The sequence below is a fragment of the Grus americana genome, chromosome 22 (assembly GCF_028858705.1).
Source record: "Grus americana isolate bGruAme1 chromosome 22, bGruAme1.mat, whole genome shotgun sequence".
Taxonomy (NCBI): Eukaryota; Metazoa; Chordata; class Aves; order Gruiformes; family Gruidae; genus Grus; species Grus americana.
Genome location: NC_072873.1, coordinates 9,005,073 through 9,022,495, shown reverse-complemented (window position 1 = coordinate 9,022,495; position 17,423 = coordinate 9,005,073). Strand labels below are relative to the sequence as shown.

At 57.3% G+C, this 17,423-nt stretch overlaps 2 protein-coding genes across 5 annotated transcripts; both read right to left on the bottom strand.

Annotated features, from left to right (window-relative positions):
* Nucleotides 1–51: 51 nt before the first annotated feature.
* LOC129195487 (1-acyl-sn-glycerol-3-phosphate acyltransferase alpha-like) lies at nucleotides 52–12,781 on the bottom strand. Of its 4 annotated transcripts, none has more exons than XM_054801596.1 (6): nucleotides 12,685–12,781; nucleotides 1,912–2,045; nucleotides 1,438–1,613; nucleotides 1,204–1,299; nucleotides 887–959; nucleotides 52–692 (listed from the first exon to the last, which is right to left on the bottom strand). In XM_054801596.1, exons 1-6 carry the CDS (start codon nucleotides 12,732–12,734, stop codon nucleotides 454–456), a joined length of 768 nt encoding a protein of 255 aa, XP_054657571.1. In that variant the 5' UTR covers nucleotides 12,735–12,781; the 3' UTR covers nucleotides 52–453. The 4 variants fall into 4 exon arrangements, with proteins under 4 accessions (XP_054657571.1, XP_054657572.1, XP_054657569.1 ...); XM_054801597.1 differs by lacking the exon at nucleotides 12,685–12,781 and adding an exon at nucleotides 4,438–4,622; XM_054801594.1 differs by lacking the exon at nucleotides 12,685–12,781 and adding an exon at nucleotides 3,260–3,987.
* On the bottom strand, nucleotides 8,516–10,337 carry PRR29 (proline rich 29). The gene is made up of 4 exons (XM_054801599.1): nucleotides 10,151–10,337; nucleotides 9,036–9,211; nucleotides 8,828–8,898; nucleotides 8,516–8,649 (listed from the first exon to the last, which is right to left on the bottom strand). Exons 1-4 carry the CDS (start codon nucleotides 10,250–10,252, stop codon nucleotides 8,618–8,620), a joined length of 381 nt encoding a protein of 126 aa, XP_054657574.1. The 5' UTR covers nucleotides 10,253–10,337; the 3' UTR covers nucleotides 8,516–8,617.
* Nucleotides 12,782–17,423: the final 4,642 nt, after the last annotated feature.

Here is a 17,423-nt window from a genome sequence, read left to right as displayed (position 1 = left end):
CCAGCTTGCAGGAGCCTCTGGAAGAAGCAACCCAGCAAGCCACGGGTGAACCCCACTGTGAGTCGGGGTGGGGGAAATGGTGCAGCAAACCCCCAGCCCTGCCTGGCACATCTCCCCCCCCTGCCCAGTGTGCAGGCAGGAGCCATCCAGGCAGACGGGGCTTGCGACCCGGGGCCGGACACAGCGCCAGGCTTGGGGGAGACATGCAATGCCCTGGGGAGGGGATGCACAGTCATAACAACAAGTTTCTGGAGTCACCTTGCACTGTTTTTGGGGTGCTGCCTCGTCCCCGTCCTGCACTGCTCTGCTTCCCCTTGCATCAGGGCGCCGTCCTGCTCTTGCAGGCTGCCAGGGTGGTGGCAGGTTTGGTGGACACATCCGCAGGGGACGAGGGGACAGCATGGCCCAGCTGCGCCACCTCCTTTGTGTCACCAAGGGGCTTGGTCCCCCTGTCTAATTGCTGGTCCCGGCTGTGTCCTCCTGCTGCAGGCTGCCTGTCCTCCCGCCAGCACCGGCCCCGGTGCTGCACGAGAGCGGAGGCTGCTCTGCGCACTGGTCCCCACAGTGATTTGCAGACATCTCGGCGAAGGCATCAGCCATGGCCCGGCGGACAGTCTCTGTCAGTTCAGGAACATCCTTTGGGCTCAGCCCCTCAGTGTCTACCTTGGGGAGGATTCTGATGGTGCACGTCCCTGGAGAGAGAAGGGAAAGGTCAGGGATGCTGTTAGACAAACCCACCAGGAACCAGGTCTTCCCACCAGCATCCACCACCGCCAGCTGCCTCCCTACATCTCAATGTTTCATGAAGAGACCTCCAAGCTGGTCATGCTTCATCCCCACCACCAGCCCTGCCTTCTGGCAACAGGGCTTCTTGTCCATCACTTACCGGAGGTGAACTTCTTATCCTTGGAGCTGAAGAAGTCCCAGTATGGGGAGATCACAATGGGGAAAATGGGAACCTGTAGGAGATGGAGGGTCAAGGGTGTCCTCCATACAGATCCCCTTCCCAGGTGGGACTCCAGCTCCTGCTGTGCCCCAGGCTTCAGCCAGTCCCTGTCCCCTCCCTGTGTCCTGCACAGCAGGGTGCCTGTCCCTGGGGACTGCAGACCCCAAAAGACCCTAGTGTCCCCCCCATCCTGCTACTCCAGGGTGCATGCCCACCCCACTCCATCAAGGGCAGGTGGAGGAGGAGGATGGCCTCACCTGAGCCTGCACGGCCAAGTGGAAAGCCCCGCGCTTGAAGGGCAGCATGGATTTGTCCTGGTTCCTGGTGCCTTCAGGGAAAATCCACACTCGGAGCTGCAGGGGACAAGGAGAGACGTGAGCACAGACCCTGACCAGAGCACCCCAGGACCCACTATGTCAGTTGTCCCCACACACCCCTTGTCCCATCGGTGTTTGCTCCCCGACTCCCCCCTGCTGCCAGCCCCCACTCACATTTTCACGCCGTATGGTCCTGGCCGTCTGGGAGATGACATCGATTGCATCTTCTCTCTTGTGGCGGTTGATGAAGATGATGCCACTGAGCCAGCAGGCCCACCCCACGGTGCCCATGTACATGAGCTCCTTCTTGGCGATGGGCACACAGCGATCAGGAATGACCTCCACCATGCCTGGAGGATGGATGGGAGAGGAAAGGATCCATCCCTGCCCAATGGCACCCAGAACCAATCACCTCTGCGGCTGTAATGACCTGGCATCATCTTCCATCATCCCAACCCTCTCTCCGCAGCACATCCATAGCCCTGAGCTCCTGTCCCACCAGCTCTTCTGGTCTATGCCTGCCACACTGCCCTGTACAAATCCTGGTGCTGGCCTCGCTGAGACCCTCCAGGGTGAGCCTGGTCCACCCCTGCAGCACCCCAAAGGCTGCCCATGCAGTGATGAGCCCCTCCTCTCCCTTGCACGTACCCATGAGGTCAAGGGAAGCTTGGTGGTTGCAAACTATCACACAAGGCTCCTTGGTGTTCAGATGCTCAGAGCCCTGCACCTGCATCTTGATGCCATAGAAGTGTTTGAGGGGCAGGATCGCAGCACGCAGGAGCCTAGGGCAGAGGAACACATGTGGGAAGCAGATCGACACACAGGGAGGCTGCTTGATTTTTTCCAGCCCTTTGCAATCACTCAGGGAGCAAGGTGCAAGATGGGCCAGGCTAGATCTGGTCTACATGAGCAAATAGCGTGTCCCAAGGTGGTTCAGTATCCATGAAGTTTGCTTTTCTAAGCACATTTGTAGCCTGTATAGCTCAGAGCTTGTAACCATCCCCAAGGTGAGACCAGCTGCTGTCTCAGTAGTAGAAAGTCTGCATTGGAGCGGCTGATGAAGAAGAGCAGTCAACACAAGCTGGTGGGAACAAAAAAATTTAAAAAATTTTAAAAAACCCAACAGGCTTTTTTATGTCCAAGGAGATGATGGGAAAGCAAGAAGAGAAGGGATGGGATGTCTGCCTGCAGCCAAGGTGCAAATCATCACATCCCAATGAGGACAACTGCCTCCGGCCAGGTGAGCCTCACCCCAAGGCTCCCCCATGTTCACAGCTGGATCTGTGTGTGCAGGCTGGAAACCCAGACAGCAGGCTTGCAGCCAGAGGTGCTGAGCTGTAGATGAATGAGCACTGAAGATGGACGTGCAGAGGAACAGTTTGAGACAGACAGGTCTACAGAGATGTCGATGTCTCCAGGGACTGTCCCTCAAGAGCAGCCGAAGGGCAGCACTGCAGGCACCAAGCTTCATGCTGCAGGTGGAGGGAGAAGGGAGCAGGGAAGGGAAAACCAACGCATCTTCATTCATTAGAGGAAAACCCAAAGAATAGTGTCACTGGACCTGCAGTGCCAGGAAGAGATGGAGGTTCCATCTGTGCAGATGGAAGGGGGAACAAGGAAGAGGGGTGTCACCATCCAGGGAGGGTTGGACAGGAAGGGTAACATCAGGATGGCAGCGCTGATGAAGGGTGACACTCAGCGTGAGCATAATGAGAGGAATGGAGGGAGGATGGAGCAACGGGGATTGCAGCACCCACGGTGGAGATAAAAAGCTGGTCTGCTTTTGGTGTTGAAATGGGGCACTCTTCAACCCACAGCATGAAGAGCACCCATGCCAGGGTCCACACATTCGGCAGCGATTAGCCCCAGGGAGCCCACAGGGGACAGGGCTGTCAGCAAGAGCTCAGCACCAGGTAGGGATGAGAAGTTTGGGAGGGGAGACTAGAGGCAGGCACAGAGGGAAAAGGACGCATGATGCTTAGAAGGTCCGTAGTACCAGAAGACCATCCATCCCTTGGGAGACGCAGGCTTAGAAATCCCTGTGTCTGCAGAGAAGCAAAACACTTGTGGCAGTGCCCCAAAGCCAGGATTAATGACAGGAACGTGCTCCAAGCCGGAGGCTTTGGGATTTGGAGGCTGAGAAGACAGAGCTGGGCGTGTTGCTCCGGCAGAGGATGGCTGTGAGGTGTCGGTGGGATAAGATAAGGCAGCGTGAGTCACTGCTGCGTCACGCCGGGTATTTCCACTAAGCCGGAAGTGTTTGCGCCAGGGCTTGGAGCACCTCTGGATGCACGCGTGTGTGCACAGCATTTCTGCACAGAAAGGACAAGGGAGAGAGACTGCACAGCGTACTGATAACATCAAACCTCTGACCACACTCCTGCCGAGGGCCTGAAATCCATCAGCACAAATACGTGATGGCTCGAGCTCAGCAAATACCACAAGCTCAGACATTTTTCACTCTGACATAATTATATCCCTTCTGGTATGCTATCATGCCCAGGAATCCAGTAACGAGGTTGCAACACCCTTGAAAGCAATCAGACCTTCCTCTCGTGTTGCACAGTGATGTTATCTCAGCTGCCACCACCCTTGAGCACAGCTGACAGCACCAGCACGAGACTCGCCGGGACACGACTGCACCATGCCCGACAGCTGATGGCACCGAGACATCCCAAAATCCCTCTGCCAAAGCACAGCCCCCAGGGCTCCCACTGAGCAAGACCTGGCTGAACTGCCAGGGAGACGGTGATGGGTCTGCATCTGCACCCTGCTAATGATTGTACCTCCAACCTTTGCCAAAACCCCCCTACCACCCACCCAACCGATGACCCCAACATTGCAATGGCCGAGAATGATCCCTGTTACGCTACTTCATCCCCCAGGGACCACTAGTCCCGACCCAGTTGGTCACCTCCATCATGGTGTAACCTTCCCTGGGCACGGCCAGCACCTCTTCACCACACCACAAGATGCAGATGCACCCTTCATTGCCACATGGACATGACCACAGCCCTCGCTGTGGCCCCAGGGCTTAACCACCGGCCGTAACACAGCTGTGGGTATGCCCAGAGCAGGAGAGAGCATGCGTCCGCAAGACTACACAAGCTCCTCCATTGCAGCCAAGGCCCAGCTCATCTCCACATCAGAAGCACATCCCCAGGTCGTACTCACTTCATGTTCTCCACGGAGCGCCCCCGAAGAGCCGCAAAGGGGGACAGGAGGGTGGACATGGCCACAATCCAGCCGTTGAAGAAGGCCACCCTGCAGAAGTAGTGGAAGGTGGCATTGTACCAGTAAAGCAGCAGGGCTGCCAAGGGGAGGAGGAGCAGCAGCCCTTGGAGCAGGACCACCTCCATCGTGCTGCCCCGGCAGGAGGATGCTGGGGAGCTCAGCCTGCGTCCCCAGGAGCAGAGCGAGTGGAGCAGGGGATGCTGAGGAGCGTGGCAGGTGAATCAGGTGTATCAGCAGAGCAGCGCGTGGGTGTTTGGGGCTGGTCCCGGGGAAGGTGCTGTGTGTATCACCCTGTACAGAGGCTTGACGATGGACTGCCTCAGATGGGAGGCAGGCTACCCACCAAGGGTGGAGAGTGGTGGTGAGTCAACACCAGGGACCCTGGGTCACCCAAGGTGTCACAGCTGATAAGTGCCCTCCTTGGCTGTTAAAAGGCATTGCAGTACCTCTGACTTGATGTGACTTGTTGCCCACAAAAGTGTCCATGCTCTGGGCACCTCTCCTGGCCACAGGGACCCCAGCCCTGGGAAAGGGGGATCTCAGCTGGTAGGGACAGCAGGAGCTGGTTCCTGTCCGTGCCCATTACCCCAGCAAGGCTTGTTGCAGATCCCTGTTGGCATTATGGTTAATCCCCAAACCTCGCCCTGCAGAGTATCAGATTATTGGAAAATATCTCCCTGCTGCTCCCTGCCTGGATCTGCAGCAGACACACGGTGCCAGTGCTCCCCATCTCTCTGCTCCCCCCAATTTGGGCTGCAGGAGCCTCTCTGCCCTTCCTCTCCCAAGGCCCAGCATCTGTCATCAAGGTCCAAGCAACAGGTCTGAGCCCCGCCATCCCCTGCTCCCACCCTGGGCTGAAGGAGATGCCAGCCCTCGCCCCAGTTGGCAGCCAGAGGCTGCATTGCGTTAGGTGTTTACATAGGTGCAATTAGCATGCACAGGGCTGTAATTAGCCTCTCTTTATGCTCTGTTGCTTTCACACTTGGGCACGCAGGATCCAGGCCAGCTCTGAGGTGCCTTGTGGAAACTCTAGTCTTGCTTTTAAAAAGCAAGTGCTTGTCACTGCAAAGATAACTCTGGACTCAGCCACCAGCGGCGTCTCCCAGCCTGGCTGTTCCATGTCCCAAGCATGTGTCCCAAGTGCTGCTGTCCAGACCCATCAGTTCATCTGTGACCCTTGGGTAGGAGCCTGGAAGCAGAGAGCTCCGCTCGTGCTTTCCCATAACAACCCCACCAGGGCTCTGGGGCAAGCAGTCCCGTCACACCATGCTGGGGAGAGGCATTGCACCCCCTGGGTCAAACCCAGCAATTGTCCTCTCATCTGACACAGCCTACCTTCAGCAAAACCACTCTGCATCTCTCCCACTCCCTCCATGCCCATGGCTGCTCCTTCCACCCACACCTTCTCCCATCCCTGCTGATGTGGGTACAAGCAGATGCCTTTGCCCCCCTGGCTGTGTGATGTCCTCTATGCTGCCAGCTGAAGGGTGCCCCAGTTCAACCAGCGTGACCCAGAGAGGGCCCCAAGGGTTGCTTCCACCATGGATGTTGCAATCTCCATTGCTTCATCCTCCCATTCCACTCATTATTCTCATATTCAGGCTAAGATTGGGCCATATCTTGAGCCCACCCTTCCTGTCCACCCCATCCTCAGGTGACTCCTGTTTTTCTCTCCCCTTTCTGTCTATACAGATATGGAAACCTTTGAGCACCAGCCTGGTTTCCCAATAAACTCAGCTCAGCTTTTGGATGGTCTCCTTCACTTCTGCTCTGCCCAGCCAGTCTCGCAGCCTCTCGGGGTGCTCACAGCTGGAGATGTGCCTTCCTGCCACAACCCGACGTGGCTCTCTCGCTCCACATTGAGGAGCTTCCTCTCCAGCTTCAGCAGGAGCCAGGCTGAGCTTTGCTGCAGGGGAGGATCTGCCTGTGCCAGAGCAGTCCTGGGCTTGGGGAGGATTAGCCCTCTGTGGTGGGTTGAGCCTGACTGGGGCCAGGTGCCCACCAGAGCCGCTCTCTCACTCCCCTCATTCACTAAACAGGGGAGAAAAGGTATAACGAAATGCTTGCAGGTCGAGATAAGGACAGGGAGAGATCACTCACTAATTGTTGTCACGAGCAAAACAGACCAAACTTAGAGAGGGAATTAATCTAATTTATTACTAGGCAAAACAGAGTAGAGGAATGAGAAAATAAAATCAACTCTTAAAACACTTCCCCCCACCCCTCCCATCTTCCCGGGCTCAACTTCACTCCCGGCTTCAACCTTCCCCCCCTCAGCGGCACAGGGGGATGGGGAGTGGGGGTTACGGTCAGTTCATCTCACGGTGTTTCTGCCGCTTCTTCATCCTCAGGGGGAGGACTCCTCTCATGGTTCCCCTGCTCCAGCATGGAGTCCCTCTCACGGGGTGCAGACCTTCAGGAGCAAACTGCTCCAGCGTGGGGTCCCCCATGGGGTCACAAGTCCTGCCAGCAAACCTGCCCTGGCGTGGGCTCCCCTCTTCACGGGTCCACCGGTCTTGCCAGGAACTTGCTCCAGCGTGGGCTTCCCATGGGCCGCAGCCTCCTTCAGGTGCCTCCACCTGCTCCAGCGTGGGGTCCTCCACGGGCTGCAGGTGGAATCGCTACACCCCCTCATCCTTCCTCCATGGGCTGCAGGGGGACAGCCTGCTTCACCATGGCCTTCACCACGGGCTGCAGGGGGATCTTTGCTCTGGCGCCTGGAGCACCTCCTCCCCCTCCTTCTGCACTGACCTTGGTGTCTGCAGAGTTTCTTACATCTTCTCACTCCTCTCTCCGGCTGCAAAAGCTCTCTCCCTAAGTGTTTTTCTTCTTCTTAAATATGTTATCACAGAGGCGCTGATTGGCTTGGCCTTGGCCAGCGGCGGGCCCATCTTAGAGCCGGCTGGCATTGGCTCTATCAGACACAGGGGGAGCTTCTAGCAGCTTCTCACAGAAGCCACCCCTGTAGCCCCCCCCGCTACCAAAACCTTGCCACGCAAACCCAACACACCCTCGTTTCTATAGGGACCCCAGAAGAGAGACAGGGCAGTCCTCATGCCTGATGGGGGCAGAAAGAGGGGATTTAAGGTGCAACTGCCTGGGCACCATCTTTCTGCATGCACTGAGCTCCAGATGACCACCAGCCCTGAAGTCTCCTGCTAGGAGCTCTGCTCTTAAGGCAAAGCCTGATAACTGGCCTGTAACCCCAGTGGGGTCAGAGCAGGGCTGTCACCCCCAAGCAAGGTTGGGAAGGTAGCAGAGGCAAGGGACAGCTTCCAGCATCTGCCCCTTTTGTCCTGGTGAGCAAAGGGGACACCAAGTCCTAGGGAATCCCGTGCTCCATCCCCTTTATCAAGCTGCTGCCCTGAGCACATCCCCACCAGGAACGAGCTGCAGGCCAGACCCAGCTCTCCCCATGCTGCAGCCAGAAGCATCCCACCCTGCTTCCCAGCACCAACCACCAGCAACTCCCTAAATTGTCCCAGCACCCACATCAGGCACTGATATACTGCACATGCGCACACACGCACATGCATGCGCACACACCCTCCGGTGCAAAAGCCTCACACCCCTCCCACCCCCCAGCTTGGAGGGAGCCCTGCATTCAGGCACTACGCCAGCAGTCTGGGTAATTACAGATGCTTAATTAGTGACAGCAGGGTGCTTTCTTAACAAAGCAAATTAATTACAGGCAATGTGCTGTATTGAGATCTGAAGGGACTAATGAAGACCAGGACCACCTGGGCTGGCATTACCCCCACACACACCCCATCCACCCATGGGGACACAGCACAGCTCGTGCTGCAGAGCCCTCATGGCTTGGCAGAGACACGTTATCCAGCCAGGATTGGGATGTCACGCCTGGGGATAAGCCCTCTGCAGAGCATGGAGATAAAGCCTGTCCCTGTTTGGGATCATGCTGTTACCTGGGGTTTGGTGACAGGCTTTGTGACACCCCCTGAGTTGGGGTGGCGTGAGGGGAGGAAGCCACGTTGGCTTCCTCCCCTCACTCCACCCAAAAACTATGGGTATCGTGGAGCACCCATGCTCAGCAGCTGCAGGATCTTCTGGAGTTGAGGGGTGAGATGTGCAGGAGAAACCATCTTGAGAAGCGTGGAGCTCACAGCCTCCCCTCCACCATGTCATAGTACTCTGCAGAGAGAAAAGGGGAGCTGGAGGATGTGCAAGGGCCATCCCTGGGATCCGATGGATGGAGGGACTGGGGAGAGCTCAGCCCTTAACCAGGAACTGCCAGACACGTGGGGAGGTTGATGCATGCTTGAGGGTGAGATAGCCCCCATTGAGGGATATGAGGAGAACATGTCCCTACCTGATGCTGGTGGGACATCACCTCCCACGGTCCCCGTGGCACTGGGGGGTGGAGGGGGGGGCACCGCACTGCTGGAGGGGAGCAAGGACAGGGGTAAGTGCTGGCCTGGTGGTGGTGTTTGTGTCCCAGCTTGGGCTGGAAGTCCTGTAACACCAAGGGACACACACAGCCCCACACTAGGTGACAAAGCAGCACCCTCGTTACTCACACCTCCCCATCCTCGACTAACGAGCCTCTGCCCAGGTACCGCACGGCCGCTGGTCCCCGATCCTGCACCGGGACTGGCCACGCCAGCATATGAGCAGGACCAGGGTAGGGGACATAGTGATGGTGGAAAACCACAGCCTCCTCTCCTTCTGCAGTCTGCAAAGGCACTGCTGTTGCCTACGGGGAAGAACAAAAGGCAGGGCTGTGCCAGGCCCCTTTCGGCAGCCATCTCCCTGGGGCACTGCTCTCCTAAGCACCAGCGAGAGGGTTCCCACAGAGCCGTGCTTGGCTGTGATGCCGCCGGCACGGCGCAGCTCTCCCAGGGTCCAGCTGGGTGGGCTCAATCCCACACAAAGCCCCGCAGTCGGCCAGTGTGGGAACCTGGCTGCTGGGGACTCGGGGCGGGGGGGAGGGGACCCCGCAGATGGGACCTCTAAAAACGCTGCTGGGAAGAGTCCATTTGATCCAGCCGCTGAGATGTGACAGGCAGGGTCCAGCCTTGGCCAGCATGGTGAACTGGTGGGCGCTGGGCGGGCAGCTTGCGAGGGTGCGTGCCTAGAGATGCCAGCTGGCAGCGAGGAAGGCAGCTGCCCGCAGCCCAGCTCTCACCCCCACCAAGAAAGCAGCATTTGTTTCCCCCCATGGAGATGAAATGTTTAATATGATGTTGATTCGAGATGGACTTTTAAATGAAAGCCCTCGCAGAGCCATCCTGCCTAATGAATAGTGCTCAGCCTCACTGCTCGGCCGCCACAGCCCAGCGCTGCACCCTGCCCACGCCGCAGCACGCAGGGAGGGTTCTGGCTCTTCCCAGCTGGGCTAAATCTCCTCCGAGCAGCCTGGATGCGATCTGTGCTGGCAGACCTGGGGTTCAAAACCAGCACAAAGAGCCCCAAAACCCCAAGGGGCTGCAGAGCCTGGAGTGAGACGGACTGAGACCACCCAGCTGCTGCGCCCAGAGAGGTCCCGCTCTGTGCTGAAGCAGGACACAGGCATCCCGCTCTCCTGAGCAGCTCTGGCAAGGTCCCTTTGCCCATTAATTTTTATCCTTTTGGTCCTTTGGTCCTCTGTGGTCCTATATGGTGCCTTTGCCCGTCTAGCATCCCTGACCCTTACCTGGGCGGCAGCTGGGGATGGTCCGAACCCAAAGGATGTCAGTGCCGATACAGCCAGGCTGTTCATCACCACCTGGTGCATTTGGGAGTTTTGAATCATCATCAACTCGATTAAATCTGCCAGAGAGTAAGGGGCTCTGCATCAGAGAGAGATCAGAGCAAGGGCACAAGAAACGTGGCCATGGGATAAGTGCCTGGGATGGGGCGGCACCGAGGCTTGTCCCTGTGCCCAAGCAGTGGGAGCTAAGCCAGACTACCCCCGCCCCAATTTGGAAGGCCCATGTGGCATTTAAAAATTATTTTGCTTGGATAAAGCTTTAAAATAGCCATATTTCAGCCTTTTCTTATTTGCAAATGTGATTAAACATCTGGTCTGGCTTGCTGAAGGCTGCTCACAAAAGGTGATTAGTGGTGCTGGAGGCATCAGACTTTCCGCCCATTCGGAGGAGAATTGCTGTGGTCCTGGCAGCGGCTCAGCGGCTTGGCAAGCCTCTGCCTTGGCACCAGGCGGCAGAGCCGGTGTCCTCGGGGTGGCACCGCATGCGGAGCACACCAGGGTCTGCTCTGCTTTGCACCATGTCACGCACAGGGGAGCTCAGAAACCCCCCCTAAGGAGGCAAGAGCTGGGGCTGGACCATGGAGGCTGACTCCATCTCCATTCCCAGGACCAAACACCTACGGAGCTGAGTCCAAGCGAGGAACAGGCTGGGGATGCTCCGTGTCTCCCCAGCCCCTGCCTGGCACCACACAAGGAGCTGGGACCCGGAGTGGCCATGGTTAGCGTCCCAGTCCCCTTGGCTGGATGTCCAAGCCACGGTGCGGCTGCTGAGAGCAATCTGGCTGCAGGGGAAGCACGGTGTCTGGCTCTGCATCCCCATTAATACATCCCCATTTGCTGCAGGTGTGAAGTTCCCCTGCAAAATGCCTGTAAACCTGCTGGAGGGGCTGCCTCTGAGATCCTGCTGGCTTTGTGCACGAGACCTGTGAGACCCCGCCAGCCGGAGCCCTGGGAAAAATGGGGTTTGGGCATCCCTGTGTCCCATAGGCCACATCCCAAGATGCTTTCACGGCCGCAGAGATGGGATCCCAGGGCACCCACTAGGCAGCCAGCCCTCCAGAGAGGAGCATTGCAGCACATCCCGGGAGGTGGCCAGAGCTGCAAGGAGGGAGCGGGCCAGCAGCCAGGCATTGAACCGGGAGGAGAAAGCATGCGAAGGGCTGGCGGCTCTTAATGGATCCCACCCGTCCCGCTGGAAAGGCAGCCAGCCCCCACCGCAGGGCTGCAAGGGGCCGGGCTGGGGTCTCGGTTTTCTTTCCACACCAATTTTCAGCGTGCCCTTTCCTCTGTGTATTTTTAGAGAGCTAAACCTTCCCCCATCCCCACAGCACTGCACAGCTTCACCCATGGCTTGTCCCAGGAACCACGAGCCCCCCCCATCTCTGCTGTCTGCTCCCCAGCACAGATTGCTGGATCCTGGCTTGCACATGGTTGGGTGAAGCCCCTATAGACAGTTGGTCTTTGCTCCTGCCTGCATGTCCCATGGGCTCTGGGGCTGGCACATGTCCCACTCCAGTCCCACCTAGCATGGCCAAGGAGCCCATATCACCCTGGCTTTCCCTGGTGATGCTCCCTATGCCCATGTGAAATGACGTTTTGGAGAACAGAGGTGGATTTCAAATAACAGCCCAAAACCATTCTCTGGGAGCATCCTGGTATGGCCAAAGCCAGCCCAGACTTCAAGGTTGGTAAAACCACCAAAAATTGCATCCTGTGTGGCAAAGCAGCCATTGAAGCACAGTGTGACCAGCCCTGCAAGGCTGCGGAGGGTGGGAGCAGCCCCCCTGAGTGCCCCTCATCCTGAAAAGGCTGCAAAAATGAAAAGCACAAAGTCAAGCTGGTTTTAATGCCAACCTCTACAACTTCTACTGTTACGCACCTCCCCGGACATCTGGGGGTCCAGCGGGATGGGGCAGGGCAGCCACAGTCCCGGGAAGCTGCTGGAGGATCATCACTGGCTGCTGGGGCACCGGCACGGCCCCATGGGGAGATTGCCCAGGTCGGAGCTGAAAGGCAGGAGAGGAAGGAAAACCCCAGGGATCTCCCACTCTTGGTTTAATTTAGTGCCCTGTTAGTGCGGCAGCCGGGAAGCAGACAGGAGAGGAGCTGGGGGCAGGGAGGAGAGCAACGCTGGCCCCGGGGGGAGCAGGGCTGAGAGCTTCAGAGGGGGTGGCTTGCACTGACCACCTTCTTTCCTGGGGTGCAGCACTGCAAGCCTGGATGAATTGCATGCCTGGCAAGTCCCCACACCTGGGGACACGTCCCCGTGCAGCAGTAGTTTTTCCAGGGCCCCGCGGTCCACAGGAAGAAGGGAGGAATTTTCAAAGAGCAGCTTTGCTGCCCCAGACCCCAGCGCCCACCCGAAACCCTGACCCTAGCCCCTCTCTCCTCCCACCTCAGCCCATTTTCCCCACCCCACCCTGGCAACCCCTGACTATCCCGTAAACCCAGAGACAGAGCTCCTCTCCAGAGCTTACCCTGTGCGGGATGATGTAGGTCCCTGCTGGGGTGTCCCCCCAGGCCCCATGGGGGTCCCCCGCTGCCCCCCCCTCCATGGCTCGGGCAGGTACACAGGCGATGGGGTGAGCAGAGCTGCAGCAGGCAGCAGGACTCGTTGCTATAGCTGCTGGGGCTAAACAAACCCTCCCCGGAGGTTTGGCCGGCAGAGGAGCATCCCTGGGCTGGTTTTCCCTGCAGTGTATCCCCAGGATAAACCCCCCCACTGCAAAAGGCTATGGGGCAAGGACAGCTTGTGCCCCCACAATGGTATTTCTGAGCCTGCAGGACAACCTTCCCTGCAGGGAAGCGAGCTGAGAGCAGGGCACTGGAGGTTTTTCCAAGCGCTGCTACTGGTCCCGGTGGCAGCGTCTCATGGCTTGTGGCTTTGGGAGCTTTCCTAAAATCCCAGGTCCCAGCACCCTGTGGTATCCGCAGGTCCCATCCGTCGCAGCCGGTGGGATACAGGTCTGCTCCTGCCCCATGGCCCATGCCCTCTGTGCCTCTGTTTCCCAGTCTCTGGGGCTGTATTTCTGAACTGGGAGATATTTGGGGATACTGAGCCCAAACACAGCAGCTCTGGGACAGAGCAAAGATCGCTCAGCTGGGGGAAAAGAGGGAAAACCTGTGATGAGAGTTCCCTGCTACCTTCTCCTGGGCTTTGGCAATCTGGGACTCCAGGACATCCCAAGCCAGAAGCGATCCCATCTTTAACAGCCTTTTCTTTCCAGTTTAAGGGCTGTTGGCTTTGAGCCCACTGCCAGGTCACCTCCCTGGGGCAGAAGGCAGAGAAATGGGAAAACAAGGAAGGAACAAGGGCTGGTGGGATGTGCTTTCCCATCAGAGCAGCTCACTCCTCACCACGCCACCTCTTTGATTGGGACTTATTGAAAGGTCCTTTCAAGCACCGGTGGAAAGCACCTGGAGGGGCGGGAGGCAGCTGCAGCGCATCCCTGCAGGGCTGAGCCGTGTCACCTGCACCGAGAGGCACTCCAGGACATCGGAACAAACCTGGTGAGGTGCCTTTGCAGGGAGCATCTGGAGACAGGTCTGGATGAGAGTCTGGGATAGCTTTGGATGTCAGGCTGGGATCGGACCCACAAGGCTCTGTGGTGCCTGCCGTCGGATGGAGGCATCCATGCCAGTGCACCACGGGCTGGGGTCTCTGTCGGTGGAGGGAGAAGGTCCTTGCACCCCATGGGATGTCCCCTCACAGGTCCTCAGAAACGACAACCCCACGTACAACCAAGGTACAGTGGCAGGGGATGTCCCTCAGCCCTGACAGTGCCACCTGAGGTCTGGTCCCCAGGGTGTCCACAGCACAGCACCGGGTCCCCTGGGTCAGGCTCCCAGCCTCATGGACCACTTCCCTGGGGATGCAATGACCAGCCACCACATCCCCTTGTGGAAACCCTGGCAAGGCTTAACATGAGCACAAATCAATTGTGCCAGAGCCTTGCTCCAGCCTGCTGCTCTCCCCTTCCACGAGTCCCTCCCAGATGCTCACACAGGGATTTGTGTCCAGCAGACCAAAACCAGCTCACATTTTCCCTTTATCTCCCCTTGACCAGAGAGCTCTGTGTGTCCAAGCTCATCTCAGGGAAACACTGCGGCACAGTACGTCTGCACGGAATATTTAAGCCCCAGTAAACCCATTGCAGTGAAAATCCACTTTCTCCCCCAAAATAGCACAACTTCCCACTGGCCTCAGGTATCTTTGCTCCACTGCCATCAGCTGCGTTTCCCCAGGCTGTTCTTCTGGGTGATTATTTCCATCAATATTACATCCAAAATCCACCGTCCACCAATAGCACAGATCTGGGAACTTTTCCCAGGAACCGAGCCTGCAGCCAGCCCTGCTCACCAAGGAGGAACAGGTCTCTTCAAAAAACTCTTGTTCTGCCCTAAAACATCACCAGAGACACCCCCAAATGTCAGAGGAGGAGCGCTCCGAGGCTGGCTGCCTTAGCCCCTAACTGTTGGCTCCAGTCGGGCTATTTTCTGCTTGATTAGATTTTGCTCTGTGTTCCTAATTTCTCCAGGCCCCTCCAGATTATTTCTCTGCCTTTTGTTATAACTCCCAAATTCCCATTATTTGCACATTTAATTACTTTGCTGATTACCCCCTGCTTCTGGCAGAGCCTGCCTTGCTCTGAACAGAGCCCGGGTATCCATCTCACTGGTGCTAATATTGTTCTCATCTGTAGGAAAGATTCAAGCACCGGGGCAATGCGCTAAGCAGCATAAAGAAACCTTCTGCCAGTGGTGGGACAACAAGGGGACCCAGGGGAGCTGCTCTGAATGTCCTCAGGTCCCCCATGGCAGCTTGAGCCCCTTCAGGGTGTTATTAGCTGCCCTCCAGTACAACCCACAGCCCCAGTGCACCTCGTGCAGCATTGCAGGACAGTGCACAGGCTGGGGGCTCAGCTGCAGGCAGGGACAGGCAGCCTGTCACTGTGGCATGTCTCTTCTTAAGTCCCCCAGCACGTCTGTCACAGAGAGAGAAGGTCTGAGCATCAGCTGGGGAGAGGGAGCAGGAGATGTGGGCACCACGCGCCCACCCATCCGTTGTCAGCCTGGCTCTCAATCTTCTCTACAGCACAGAGACATTGAATTAGGGCTGCAGATGTCAGAACGGGGGCAACCCCCACCCAGGCCCCCTTAGGCAGGAGCACTCGTGGCCGTGTGGGAGAGCAGGAGTATCGACTTCCAGGTTATGGATGGATGCTGAGTGGCATCATGAGCACAGGCCAGGAAAACACGGTCTGGGCACAGGGAAGTGCAAGTGTCAAGGCACGTGGGGTGAGGATGGAGAAAGGCAGCTGTGGCTGTGCTGTCCCCAGGACACTGCCCAAAGACACCTTTCACAGGTAGAAATGACTCTCCGGCTGGAGATACCACCTCTTCTCACCAAGGAGGTGGGGTGAGGACCCCCATCAGCTGACTCACCTACACTGGGGAGAGGCGACAGCTGAGGACCAGTTTATGCTCCCCGTCTTGACGTGCTTGGTGGTGGCACATAAGCCATCCACGTCATGGAAAACCAGGGCTCAGGAGGGATCAGAGCATTATAAAGTTCCGGTGGGGATGGACCCCACTGTCCCCAGTAGGAGCCACCTTGCCGAACCCAAGCCCCAGACCAAGATGTGTGCTAAGAGACACCCTGAGGATGCTCAGCAGATAATTTTACTAGCAGCCCTCACTTTGGAAGCTGTTGAGCCTCTCTCTTACAGGAAGTCTGGGATACCTTGTTCTGAAAACCATCGCCAAAGATTTACTTCATCCAACGTCAAGCTCAAGGCCAGGAACTCAGCCCCATCCCCTGTTTAGGCAGAAGGTGGACTCTGCCAGCAGCTCCGCTTTGGGCCGTTGTCAGGACTGAGGCAGTGGTCCTGAAACAGGGTCAATCCCCTGGGGACCAGGAGGGACAGGCACCCTCTGCCACCACCTGGGACATGAACCCAACATCTGCACCATGTAGGTGCAAGCAGATGCCACAGCACAAGCTGGGAGCTGGGGGTGATGCTGCATCGGGCATCTGGAGCACGAACAATATGACCCAGCCCCTCGGAGGCAAGCGATGCTCTCTCTGCACAAGTCTCTGCTTGCAATGCAAGCGAAGAAAGCTTAGCAGCAACAAACTTTGGCAAATTAGTTGAGGAGCAGAGCACGGGCACCTGGGGTGTAATGGCCCGCTGTCAGACCAGGAACGCCAGGACGGTGATGCATCCAGCCTGGATGAGCTGTGCTCTGATATGACCTGGCAGCAATGACTCACTGAGCTGCCCTCCAATAACTGGGGGAGGGCAGCGAGGTGACAGCGCATCCCTTGTGCCGTCCCTCTTCCCTGAGACAAATTGGAACCAGAGCAATTCCCAAAATGAGGAAACACAGGCAGGAGGCAGCAACCTTGCCCAAGACTCGTGGAAGATGAAGTAAGCTGAAGTAAGCACGATTAAGGCAATACATCCCCCCATAATCACTGCTGGCTCCTACCAGGTATAAAAAAACCAGTCCCCAAAACCAGTTTGTCATTGCACGTGAGGACAAACCCCGGATATGGAGTGGCAGCTTGGCAGCCGCTGTCCCCTGAGCTCTGCGTCACGCTGTCACACGTAGCCACTCGGCAATGCTCTGTGGGTCTGCGAGCACAAGTGGGTGGAAACATCTGATTTTGAAAGCTGATTACAAAAAATTACCACTTTGTCCTTCCAGGAGGTCTCACGCTGCTGGAGCTTTGAGCCTCATCTTCCCCAAGCCATCATCCAGCCACCGTGGTCTCCTCTTACTCTGAATCACCCTTCGCAGACCGTTTCCTTCCACAGATCCCAAAATAAAGCAAGAAGTTGTTGGCAAGGGCCGGGGACACCCCAGTTCTTTCCTGTAAGGTGGCATGGAGGTAACACAATTAGTAATTTCCAGCCCTTGCTAAATGAGCATTTGCCACTTGCAAAAAGAATACTGCGAGTGACTTCATTTGCTTTGGAAATGGCTGAGTCATTTGTAATTACCGACACGCACCAGCAGCAATCCCAGCGCTGGCGTTGGATTAATGGGAGCACCCGTGGCTGGAGGGCAACCTTGGGGAGCTTCCCCGGAGCCTCAGCACCCACACGGAACCCCACAATCACCGTTCTCCGCCACCCACAGCTGTGCATGCCTGTGCTGCCACACCAAAGCGATGTGCCTGAGGCAAATCCTCCTGTCCTGTCCCCTCCAG

Coding starts and splice junctions, on each gene's coding strand:
- LOC129195487 (XM_054801594.1), bottom strand. CDS start 3,717: ATGTCTGAGCTTGTGGTATTTGCTGAGCTCGAGCCATCACGTATTTGT. Junction 2,046..3,259: donor AAGGGATGGATGGTCTTCTG/GTACTACGGACC, acceptor CCTCTGCCCTAG/GCTCCTGCGTGCTGCGATCC. Junction 693..886: donor GGATAAGAAGTTCACCTCCG/GTAAGTGATGGA, acceptor TTCTCTCTCCAG/GGACGTGCACCATCAGAATC.
- PRR29 (XM_054801599.1), bottom strand. CDS start 10,252: ATGATGATTCAAAACTCCCAAATGCACCAGGTGGTGATGAACAGCCTG. Junction 9,212..10,150: donor CATCCCCAGCTGCCGCCCAG/GTAAGGGTCAGG, acceptor TCTTCCCCGTAG/GCAACAGCAGTGCCTTTGCA. Junction 8,899..9,035: donor TTAGTCGAGGATGGGGAGGT/GTGAGTAACGAG, acceptor GCTCCCCTCCAG/CAGTGCGGTGCCCCCCCCTC.